We start from the raw sequence: 12,445 nt of genomic DNA on the forward strand, positions 1-12,445 counted from the left end.
AAGTATCATCGCAGTGTTATCAGGTACAAGCAATAGCCGGATTCCGATGGGCTGGTTATCGCGGGGTTCACAAGCGCAGAAACGCCTATCGTGGGAAAGGCTCCTGCCGATCTAGAACCACGAGTCAACAATGGCTAATAGGTTGATATATAACCATGCAACTCAATTTTGAAATGCATTTGCCGCGAGAACTCAGTCAGCGTATTGGAATCCCACTGGGTTAATTGGCAGTAATCATGGTCATCGACTCCCGGAGCGAGATAGAGCCGAAGTCCAAGTACGCTGAAGAAACGGGTCAATACTCGTCCGCCGAGAGTCAAGAGATAGGCACAGTGACCACGAAGTGGCAGGATACGCTCGCGGAGATCAAGTATGCTTTCACGACGAAAGATGGATGGATCGGCGACTACGTATGTCAATACTTAGCCTACCCGACTATCTGCCAGGTAGCTGACAACCCCAGGACTACGTCTACTTGATCACTCCCAACATCTGGCCCTTAAACAGAAAGTACAGAAACTATCAAGCGCCATTCTACGGACTCAACGACCGCGTACCCGTTCTCTTGACACTACTCCTTGGCCTTCAGCATGCACTCACCATGATCGGGTCCATTGTGTCACCACCACTCGCAATCGCCTCCGGGGCGTTCAACTTCGAGCCAGCTATGGCGACGTACCTAATCTCGACAGCCTTCATCACCACAGGCATTGCGACAGCCCTGCAAGTTACTCGGCTGCATATCATGAAGACGCCCTTCTTCATCGGCACAGGACTCTTGAGCGTCGTGGGACCAACGTTCGACATCCTACCCATCGTCTTCAACTACGCCGCTTTACGATACAAGTCCGGCTCTTGTCCAGTCCTTGAGGACGGAACTCAAGGGCCATGCCCTGATGCATGGGGTGCATGCCTAGGCACTATGCTGTGTTGTGTCTGGATCCAGATAGCCATGGCTTTTGTACCGCCCAAGATGCTCAACAAAATCTTTCCCAAGCTCATTACCGGGTCACTTCTGACCCTCATTGGAGTCTACCTTGTTGGTAACGGACTGCAGAACTGGGGTGGATCATCAAACTGCCACAGAGGAGAGGGTTTCTACGCTCTGTGTCCGGATATCACAGCGCCACGACCGCTCGTATGGGGGCATCCGAAGCTGATCGGCTTAGGGTTCAGTGTGTTTGCTACTATCATCTTGGTCGAAGCCATCGGTGCGCCACTTATGCGTTCAGCTTCGGTCATTATTGGTTTAGCTGTAGGATGTGCCATCTCAGGAGCAACAGGCTACTGGTCGACGGAACAGCTCAACCAAGCACCCGGCGGAACCTTTCTTTGGGTGCACACGTTCAAGCTCTCCGTTGATGGCGCGCTAGTATTGCCTATGATAATCATGTTTGCTTGTCAAGCCGTGTCTTGCATTCCCGATATCTTGGCCACTGCAGAGCTATCAGGTGTTGACATCGAAGGAACAGAGTTCAACAGCAGGATCCAAGGCGGCATTCTGTGCGACGGACTTGGGAGCTTCTTCAGTGCACTGGCTACGGGCCCACCGATGGTCAGCCAGGCAGGCAACAACGGCGTTATTGTTCTCACCGGTTGTGCATCTCGCCGTGCAGGATGGGCAGCAAGTGGTTTCTTGATCCTTATGGGGGTCATTGCGAAGTTCGGTGCTGTCTTCGCTTCTATGCCGCCGTCTGTCCTCGGCGGTATGCAAGTCTTCCTTTACAGCACCATTGCTGTGGCCGGTATCCGTGTCCTCGCACTCATCCCATGGACCCGCCGCGATCGCTTCATCCTCGCAGTCTCCCTGGGCATTGGGTTCATGGATATATGTCAGCCCGACTGGTTTTCACAGGTTTTATCGTACGATGGGCCAAATGAGAATCTGGTAGGATTCGAGCAGGGCATCAACCTTGCTGTGGAGACTCCGTTTGTCATTGCTGCTATTGTTGGTATATTCTTGAACGCTGTACTGCCGAAGGACAAAAGCGCGGCGCCGATGGTAGGATACGGTGATGAACAGAAACATCCTAGGATAGGGCAACGTGAGGATTAGACATATATCACAGATATTAAGAGGCTGTTTCCTGAGTCATGGCGTGATGTTCTTGTTTGTGTAATTGTCTTTATGAGATCGATCTTGTATGCATACGGCGGTGTCTCGGTTCCGCTGCCGTCGCACAATGGGTTTCATCGCTTGTTGAAGCGACGTCTATCTCTGGAGATGATAACTTGCTGCCTGCGGAAAGGACTCCCAGATTCCATCCTGCCACCAGCCTCGCTCTACCTTCTGCCTAACCATCCAGGCATCCAATATATGCCTTAACATCCCACTTAACACGCGACCAACATGCCACTCTATTCGGTCCTTTTCCACATGCCTCGTCGGCCTCCCGACCCCACAACCGCCCCATCACACAGCACATCCAAGTTTCATAGTGGCCTCGCGTGGAAGTGGTATGTGGTTTCGAATAGTCTTCGGCGCGCGGCAGAAATGCGGATACCAACGACGATGCGGTGTGGGTAAGGGCTTAGCCGAATCGAACATCATTTGCAAGAATGGGGGAGGTTGGTCTGTGAAGATCTTCAAGGCTAGGAATTCTCGGCTGCCCTGCCGAGTTACATCGGCGGACGGCAGGTAAAATATCGCAGCAAGGCGAAAGTGGAGATAGTGAAGCGGAGAGTGGAAATGCGAGTTTTCCCTTGAAGTGGGTTTTGACCTGACATGGCCAACGATAGGAGTTTTGGAGATTACGATGGTGATTCATGGCATTGATGATGATATTTTTAAAAACGAGGCTGTGCCAAAATTATCATTACCTACCTCCACCTCGGAGTAGACCGACCGAGAAAGAATACATAGTAACAATACACGCAGTACTCGCCAAACCGGTCCTTTCCTAGACCCCAACGACCAATTCTCCCGCTTCTTCTCCCGCTGCCCCTGCCCTCTTGGTTCTCACGACCCTGTTCCCGAACGCTGATCATCAATGCATTGCATGCGTATCAAACAACGCGCGCTCGCGCAATCGTTCAGATCGGTGAGTGACCTCGTACAATCCACTTTTTAGCATTGTAGCAAAGCATGACTCGCCAAGCAAGTTGACGAGTCGGATGCATTAGTCAGGGAGGGTAGACGTTGGAAACTTGCTTGGCCAAGACACATGGGACAGCAACTGGGTGATGGGTGGGTTCGTTCACTGGGATTGGGAACAAAACGCACTGTGGGTAAGTCGCTTGGGGGAACATTACGATGAAACCAGGGGTCAGGGGGCGGTTTGCTGGGATTCTGGTGGTCGGCGACTATTCCGCCCGGGTTAGTGTTAGTCTGCTGTCGTCGTCGTAGTGGTGGCTGATGGAAAGTGCCGTAAAGTGTGCGTAGTAGTCTTGTTTAGAGCACGCACACGCGGCAGAGAAAGTGTGACATCTGGAAAGAAGGTTTGATGTATCTGCGGTATGCAAAAGCTGCATGTTCACGTTACATATTGCCCGCCGCGTTGTGACATGATGCAGTAGCGTACGTTTTTTCCACGCTTATCCCCCTTCCTTCGCTCCCATGTCAGATCCCATTGATCTCTAGCGTCTTCTCCACAATCATGAAAAGCGTTCCATTCGAGCCAGGCTGGCAGGGCGGCTTACTGCAGGGGGCCGTGCGTCGCAAGGTTGGCTTTTTATTTTTTTCACATGCCGAAAAGTTCAGGGGACGAGGACGCTCGAGCGGTTTTTACCTCGGGATCTTTCCAGGCTGGCGGGTGGGAGGGCGTGTGCCTCGATATTGACCCTTGGAGCCGCGAAACCCGGATTGAAAAGACCGTTGGATTTATTGTCTATACTATTGACAAACCAGGTTGGAAGGGACCCGGTTGCATCTGTGTACTAAAGTTGCACGCATGGTGCGGTCCGGTTTCCCAAACTGTTACAAGATCAACGTCGTCAACGTCGCATCGCATTGACTTGCTCGACGATCAGGAACAACGGCTAACTGCTTTTTACAAACGGTACGAGAAGCGGGTAGAAGGATGGAAGGTCGAGACGGACGGTAGGCCATCCCCACGTGCGACATGGCGATTGGTGCTTTTGCCAAACCGGCCCGTTTGAACGTTCTGGCTTTCATCGAATTAGTAAAGCCTGGTGGCTGGGATGCTTTTGAGTGGTGATCTCAAGAAAGATGCATATGACGCGTGTATGTTAATGTACGATCACTTTCTGTTTTGGTATTATCTAAGGCGTCGGACGGCACCGGTGGGACTGAAGCAGGGTGAATAGATTGAGTGGGGATAGCTGGCGCGCTTATGATGTAACTTCAAGATGCCAATGTTGAAACTCGAGACTGTTCTTGGAACAACTGGGCCTTCGAAGGTTTGATAGAGCGGCTGGGTACGTTGGCTTGGTTGTTGAGGTTATCATTCGTAGGCTGGGACACGAGAAGTGGGTACCGTGCTCCGTATCATCATGAATGAGGAAGGTCAATAATATACGTTGCGATAATGAGGGCACAGTGTGTTTGTTCAGAGTATTATTACAGTGATGGTGTTTACGCTAGATAATATCGCTAGCGGCGCGTAATCGTCATTGCGGTCGTGCTTGCAGGTATCGCAAGATCAGCGTATTGTACAGGCGCGCTTGTTGCAGCGCTTTTTGGAGGACTCCCGTCTCACGGTGGTGGTACAGCTGAACTGTCTTCTCAATCGACCTTCTTTTCCAAGCGGGCGTACCTTCATCCATCAAAGAGTGGTTTGGACAGCAATGTGAATGACGCCGAAGCGTGTCATGCCGTCATCTCGCCGTGACCAACGTCAGACAATGTGATGGTCATGCGCTTGCCACTCTCCACACTTCTCCGCTCACTGTGGTTCCTGCGAAGTGCATTGCACAAGCGGTGTAATCTTGATCTGGGTTGACGTCATGCCTCAACGCGCGCGTTTGTACATTGACTGGTCCCCCATAGAAGCGTTGTCGTCCCACCGGCGCTTGAGCCCGTCCGGTAAAGAGCTGGCGACTGCTTCCTGCCACATCGAAGGGGTAACGTATACGGGTGCAGTGTTTCCATATGTCGAGGCCGGTGGCATCTGGCCTGGGACTGCATGGACGTTGCTGGACTGGGGCGATGTGTTCGACATTTGGTAGCCTGGTTGCATAGCCTCCTGCGCTGGCCGCATATCGTAATTGGTTCCTGGAGGATGGGGTCTTAGCGGCGGAGAAGCCTGAGAGGACGCGCTAGTAGGAGGGGGCGTACCAAAGGCTACATTCCATTGACTGTATTGTATTAGTTTGTTGTTTCAGTGAGAACATGATGATTGAACTTACTCAAAGATGCGTTGTGGGTTCCATTGGGCGTTCTCCGGCATTTGCATACCAGCAGGTGGCTGAGCTGCACGGTGACCAGACGCCATCATGACCAAAGACTGAGCTACGGGAGAGTCAGCCTTGGATCCGCGGTCGGATGCCGAAATTGGTGGAGTAATGGGGAGTGCATGGTAGTTGACCTGACCTGGTTGTTCCAAGGGCGAGGGATGGCTCGGGTGACGAGGTCGGTACGATCCCTGGTGACCCATAGGGCTTGTTTGTGGAGCTACTTGTGGGCTTCCGAATGGGAATGTCGGTTTCAATTCAAAAGCTTTTGAACAATCGGCCGAGAACGCTTGACGCAGGCTGTTGACTTGCTGTTGCATCTCAGGCATCGGAAACGAGGGAGACATGGTTTCCAGGACACGCATGTGGCGTACGAAGAAGTTCCTGGCATCATGGTTGATATCTGGGTCCGGGCATGTCACAGCAACCTACGGCTGTTAGTCAGATGCTTTACTGTACAATGGATATGACATACCAGGTGCAGCATGGTACAGGTCAACACGGCGTAGATATGGAAACTTATGCCACGCATCATGCAAAGCAATCCAGGCATGCCGTAGGTCTTGAGAATCGCCTCTTGGAGTTTGCATAGGTTTTTGGCGGCCGAGTAGCATGTGAGCATATGCTGCTTCCATATACCATCATATGACTCTGATACGGCATGTAGTTGCGGGCGGAAGTGCATAATGATGGCCAAACAGTGATAGGCGTGCATATTCGCCAGCTGATGGGACGGGATCCAAGGAGCAGAGCCATCCTGGGGGTAGACAATCTGCATGTCCTCAGGAAGCTCTCGTAACCAGAGGGAGAAGTCGGTGTTGTGGCCAACAAAAGCTGGATCCAGTGCCCAGTCCGGGTTCTTCTTCCTGAGTCTTCCGTACACGAGGGCCGAGTGGTGAACATTCTTGACAATACGGGCGTATTGTACGAACTGACGCGCAATCTGAAGCTCGGAAGGATCCTGTCCTGCGATATGTCTGGGCATCTCCAAGTCTACGGTATCAGTGGTAACACCAAAGTCATAGCGTCCTGTAGAAGTCAGCATCTCCAAGTACCTTCTTCAAAACCAACATACCTTGAGGACCGCCAATCATGACCTCGAAGACCATGCACATCTGCCACACCCTCGTTTTGGCAACACAGTCGTGTACTGTCGATCCGCATGATTTGCCCATCTGATGGGTGTCGTAATGTTCGTGTAATTCGAGGTCCTTCGCCATGGCTACAAGGCTGACAGTCGCCATCCAAGATCGCCAGAAGTATCCTCGCTTTGGTGAAGCTTCACGAGCTTTCAGCAGTAGAATCATTGCCTGCATCGTACTCAGGCGGGACACATCTTTGAAGCTCTCCTCGTGCTCTGTAACTTGTCAGTAATCGTTTTTTCGGCAAGACAGGGCGCTACTGACTTGTGGCAAGGGCCAGCCATTTGTTGCCCTCCTCTGAGTCTCCCAGCATCAACGAAGAACAAGCAAAGATGGACTCTAGCATGAGTGGAGAGATGGAGTCCGGAGCGCTGTGCCATTGCTGGTAGAAGTAGGCCTTGTTGATGACGGGGCAATATGGGTGAACGTTGGCGAAAAAGTAGTCAAAGTAATGCATTGCCCGATCATCATCAGGCATCATCTCCGGTGGTATGCGGACCGTATGATCGAGGCTTACAGAAGCTGGTAGTACGACCTCGTACTCTTCTTGTGCGGGTGTCTCGGCCAGTGCCTTCTTCATGTTAGTGATGTATGGGGCTAGACTGATTAGCTTGATGTTTTTGCAGTAAGATGCCATGAAGCTCACCAATGGCTGTATGGTCGATCTTGAGTTCACCCAGTGCCTCGGATAGACTAGACACAGAGTCGCTTCGCCAATGGGGTTCCGATTCCGGTGGAGTCAGGATCGCAGGCGGGCCAGAGGATTGTTGTGAGTAGCCATGCTGAGGCGCGTAGCTCATGGTTTGCTGGATGACCTGGGGCTGAGACATGGGTTGATAATGACACGACTCCTGGGACTGCTGATCCACGTAGGGCGAAGGTTGGTACATGCCTTGGGTAGTCGGCATGGAAGGCGGCATTTGGTGGGACATGGCCTGCGACATGGATGGATGGCGCTGATAGTCATGTTGAGGAGATGGGTCCGGGGCATACTCGAGCGGTTTGGGCTCCAGGTCAAAGGTTTGCGAACCGTTGTAGTCCTTGTCATAGCTGACTGTAGGCGGCACACAGTTAAGCTTCAGACGAATGCAAGCAGCACAGGGCCATGCATTCGTTGTTGCCGCATCGCACTTGATTTTGCGTCTACGACATCCTTCGCATGCTCTCATTACTGCTCTGCATTAGCATCTGCATGTCAAGTCAAAATGTGCTTTCATACCTTTCAGCCGTTTGTGTCTATTGTGTTCGTCTACGAATACATAATCTGGAGATGTTGTCAGCTGCCTTGTCCCCAAGACGCTGAGCGGCGTGTGGACTCACTGCGCTGGTTTTCGCGCGGTGCCAGCGTGGGCGGCGCAAAGGTGAAGCTCTGCATTTGCGCCGTTTGTGGCAGCAGTGGCCGTCCAGTGGTCTCCGGGGGCATAACGTTAATAGCTACCACGAGCCGGTCCGGAGTGACAGCGCAAGGCCTTGCGCAATGGTTGCAAGCAGCGGGGTTGTCGGCTATCCACTAAGTCGATGAGGTTGTGTGCGGTGGTCGGTGTGCAGCCAATGGTAGCGGCGCGCGATGACGGTCCAGAATGTCCTGAGGGTCGGCGGACGGAAGAAATCGCGGAATGGCCAAAACTATACACAAAGAAAGCGAAATCGAGAATAGATGCACTGTAGAATGCTATAGCGCAAGGGAAATCTCCGCGACGCCGCGGCGTCGTTAGGTTATACGGCAGATCAGGGCAGAAGGCGCATAGGGATGGTAGGTGGAGACGATGTCTGGCATACCGGGGTTTCGAAGACGCACTGGCAGCGGGCTCGCAGCGTGGCTCACGCGCACAATAGTGGCGTCGCAGTGTATGGATCTCCTGAAAGGCGAGAGTATTGTGGTCCTAGGCGGTTGGCCGTGTATGAAGGGGTCGATAGGCGGGCGAGGGGTAGACGATATGCGACTTAAGCGTGCAGGATCCAGGAGCCGCACTGCTGCACAAGTAGCGCCTTTGGTATGGGCGCCCAAGCTGCACGCGCGTGAGCGCAAGCGTCCGCTACCAAGATGCTGCGGGCACAGGGAACTGCCGTGCTGTGGGGGTGTGAGGCAATGGGCAGCAGGGATTGTGGTGCCCGTTGGAGACGGCCTGAATCGTAACACGTAGAACGACGGGTAGTGTGGACCTCCTCGAAGCACTGCCATGGGCCGGGAACGATTGCTATAAAATCAGCGGGGGCAAAGTCTGACAGCTGAGAAGACGGTGGTACATGGCGGCATTCTCACTCAGCAGACTTCAAGGCAAAGTAAAAAACTTCAGCGGACCGAGTACGCAAGCTGTTGCGAGGCTCTGGTGGCGGCTGCATTTGCTGGATTGCCCAGAAAAAGAAGATCAGACGTGACCAGTAGACTGCAGCAGCCCGGACCTGGCCGTGATAGGGCTGGACAATGTCGAAAACCTTGCGCATGCATTTAGTCGGTTCATAGTCGTACCTAGTTTCTCATCTCGCACAGCCTTAGGTGCCTGAATGTTTGAGACATGGTCTGGCAGTGTCACCGCAATGACAGGTGGGCCTTCTAGAAAGTGATCTCCGGCTGCTAGCCTCGATGACGAATATTATGCTTTAGCCGACATATAATACAGCAGGTGTACGACTATAGCTGGCTAGATAGGGGTACACAGATGGCTCTGGTAGGACGCTGCACAACCTGCCAGGAGCTAAAGCGAAACAAGTCTTGTCCACATAGTCGCGGAAGAGACTTGGCTGGAGGCAGCATGAGGATAGGCGTCCACTACTCGACGCGCTTTGGCCTCGTTGATGTGCCGCTCTGATCGGTGGCATCTCCATGGCCGCAGACTCGACGTTCACTCGAGACTTTGCATGGGTTGGGCAGACGGGATCCCGTCGCATGCCGCAAAGGCTACGGCAGAACCGGTGTGTGTCGTTGAGCACGACACATCGGCGAATTGATTCGTGCGGAAGCTTGGTAGGGCCATGTGCAGGCAAGGTTCTAACGGCAGACGCATCACCATCAGCGTAGCCCGCATGAAACAATATTACTCCAGATGCTACCCTCAGTTGGGCTAACAAGATTCTCGAATATGTAGGTAGCATGCACAGACAGACGGCATAGCATTTGCATGAGCCGAATACGAGATATTGCGGCCGCGAAGCGAAACGTAGCTGAGGAGACTTGTCGAGGGCTTCGATCCGGCGCATGGATCGTATTTTCGTCCGCCACTGGCGATTGCATGACATGAAGAACGACCGAAGATTGCATGGAGAGCTAAAGTTAGGGTCGAAAATCCCTTTCTTTAAGGGCTGTTGTAATCTGTCAACCATGTTGCCGGGTCGCGTTCTCTCTCGCGCGGCAGGCGACAAGGCAGCTGAAAGATTAGTTCCCCACCACGCAGGTGGTATGATGGTGATGGCGATGGCAGTCAAGGCGCAGTCAGGTTACGAGTGCTAGCTTCGATCACGCAGAGACACGACGGGCGTTGCCAAGGGGAGCTTTGTATGGAGCAAGACGGGATGGTGCCATGACTGACAGGTGCTGGCGCCAGGCTACCGTCGACCTTTGGAAGGTCGATAGAAGCAGTGGTTTCCGTGGCGCGTGGTAAGATAACACGATACTGACCTCATCAGTCATGCTGCGCTGATCACTGCCGTTGATCTCCCTGCAGCTCAGGAACACGGCAAGCAAAGCAGGGACAATCCAGCAGCGCGGTCAGTCGTACGCCGGATGAGGCAGCACTTCCGTTATGAAGGCACAAGTGCGGGAGGAGCCGACACAGGTGGTTGGGACGAGACTGCCATTGGGAGTGATTAGTGAGAAACATGTCGTCAACACGATCACCATGGGCGCGCGAGCTTGGGAGGTGAGCAGGTGGTGGATCAGCCGGAAGCGTCGGCTGCCGATGGGGTTGAAGCCCAAGGGCAGTCGCCAGCCGCGCTGTTTCTCACCTTCTGGATGCGCACTGGGGATTTGCCGAGGCTGGCCGAGCAGAACGGCAGCAGGCAGGAGGCCACGAACTGTATACCCCGGCGGCGTGATGGAATGACACGAAGCTGCAGACACTAGTCAAACACACGGGTGCCCTGGTGCTGTGGTGTGAACGGTGCACCCCACACAAGTGTCCCCTGTATGTCGCGGATAATCTGCGGGAAATTGAGGGCTTACAGAGCAATTGCTAAGACGGCGGGCATGGCCGGGGGCAGCGGCGGTGGTGGAGGTGGTGGTGAGGGTGAAGGTGCAGGCGGGTGACATGTTCCGAGTGTCTGGCTGGCTAGCACATGCTAGATGACGAACACCGAGGAGGGGCTGCTGGTGGCCCGGGCGCGCCTTCCTCGCAGATTTGCTGGAGAGGCAGGAGCCCACGACGGCTCCTTCCCTCCGCCACCATCACACCACGACGCCGCGACCCCTGCCAACCGCCGCCATGGAGCTCGACAAGGACAACGCCAACCCGACCATCCTGAATCCCTCGGATCTGCCCTCCCGCCGCAGCGACAGCACGGCAAAGAGGCGCGATGACGGCGGGACCGGCCTGTTCGACAACCTGATACCGCGCTACAACTACCTCAGCGACCCCTTCGACGACAGCGTCTCAGCCGGCGATTCAGACAGCGACGACGCACGTGAGGACATTGACGAGCAGGAAATCTACGGTAGGCGCGCCCGCGGGCCCTCGATGGCGTTAACGTTTGGCTGACCCCGCGCATGACAGACCTCATTTCCACCATCTGCGACCCTGAACACCCGCTGTCCCTCGGCTCGCTGTCCGTCGTCAACCTGCCAGACATCCACATTCTGCCCCCCTCCTCACCGCTCTCGAGCATCAGCACCGTCGTCGTCGAGATCACGCCGACCATCACCCACTGCTCGCTGGCCACCGTCATCGGCCTGGGCGTGCGCGTCCGTCTCGAACAGGCACTACCTCCGCGCTTCCGCGTCGATGTCCGCATCAAGAAGGGCACCCACAGCACCGACGAGCAGGTCAACAAGCAGCTGGGCGACAAGGAGCGCGTCGCCGCTGCCCTCGAGAACGGCACCCTGATGGGCGTGCTGAAGAAGATGCTTTCGACTTGCGAGTAGATTCCCCGCCATGATTTGTCTGGACGAAAGCCATATCACGATATCGGCTCTTCTTTCATCGGCGTCACCAAGACATCATCTCCGCCACACCCGCACACCGTGCACCATACACCGTACACCGTATTCCTACGAACATGGCATCATCCCTCCGACAGGCACCGGGATGAGTAGTCGCCCAAGGAGGAAAGCCTCGGCTGTTCACAATATTGATGTTGTCCGGCAATATGCAAACCGCACATGCATGCGGCGTGTACCCCATCCCTGCGTCGATCATTAGCGTCGTGTTGGATATAGCATGTTCCTGCAGGCTAATGTCGTACACAAAGTCAATTCCGACCTCACCACAGGTGCATCGCTGGTGGAGGGCGTGATTGCGCTGTCCGTCCAGGCGAAAACAAGTCTCGATGGCCAAGATGCCCGAATGGGTACGCAGGATGATGTGCCTTCACAGTAACATCCGGTGATTTAGCCGCGAGCACATTCCTCAGCCTTGGAGGTTATGAGGCGAGTAGGATTATGAGCAGACACAGATGTTTAGAAGTCTCATGAACAGTCGGAGATTGCACATGCAATTCTTGAGATGACGTGGCTCATGATACCACACATGTCTCTGGTCCTCAAGTGATACATTCAGGCGCAGATAGCAATCGATGCAGCATACGTAAAGCGTCTACAGATTTAAATTGGCATAGAAATTGCTCCATCAATAACGTGATGTCTCTGCGCCCTTTCCCACCTCAAACCACTTTTCCCAACTGCTCGCCCTCCTTCCTAGTCTTCCAATATTCCAGTCCTATCCGCAAAGTCCTGCAGCATCTTCATTTTCTCTCTCATCACCAAAATCTTCGCCTCGTTGTCCAAGTCATCAAATCCGTCG

The 12,445-nt window shown here is 53.9% G+C and overlaps 3 protein-coding genes across 3 annotated transcripts; 2 read left to right on the forward strand and 1 right to left on the reverse strand.

The window, feature by feature from the left end:
* Nucleotides 1-236: 236 nt before the first annotated feature.
* On the forward strand, nt 237-2,056 carry J4E88_004166 (uncharacterized protein; the record flags this gene model as incomplete). Its single annotated transcript, XM_049397813.1, has 2 exons — nt 237-410; nt 464-2,056. 2 exons carry the CDS (start codon nt 237-239, stop codon nt 2,054-2,056), a joined length of 1,767 nt encoding a protein of 588 aa, XP_049256258.1.
* A 2,854-nt stretch (nt 2,057-4,910) lies between these two features.
* Nucleotides 4,911-7,917, reverse strand: J4E88_004167 (uncharacterized protein; the record flags this gene model as incomplete). The annotated part of the gene is made up of 8 exons (XM_049397814.1): nt 4,911-5,256; nt 5,308-5,780; nt 5,828-6,381; nt 6,428-6,709; nt 6,759-7,091; nt 7,141-7,665; nt 7,714-7,758; nt 7,815-7,917. The coding sequence occupies 8 exons, from the start codon at nt 7,915-7,917 to the stop codon at nt 4,911-4,913; spliced, it is 2,661 nt and encodes an 886-aa protein (XP_049256259.1).
* A 2,995-nt stretch (nt 7,918-10,912) lies between these two features.
* On the forward strand, nt 10,913-11,568 carry J4E88_004168 (uncharacterized protein; the record flags this gene model as incomplete). Its single annotated transcript, XM_049397815.1, has 2 exons — nt 10,913-11,141; nt 11,201-11,568. 2 exons carry the CDS (start codon nt 10,913-10,915, stop codon nt 11,566-11,568), a joined length of 597 nt encoding a protein of 198 aa, XP_049256260.1.
* Between the last annotated feature and the right edge of the window lie 877 nt (nt 11,569-12,445).

This window comes from Alternaria novae-zelandiae (genome assembly GCF_023758075.1).
Source record: "Alternaria novae-zelandiae strain BMP 2774 chromosome Unknown scaffold_7, whole genome shotgun sequence".
Lineage (NCBI taxonomy): Eukaryota > Fungi > Ascomycota > Dothideomycetes > Pleosporales > Pleosporaceae > Alternaria > Alternaria novae-zelandiae.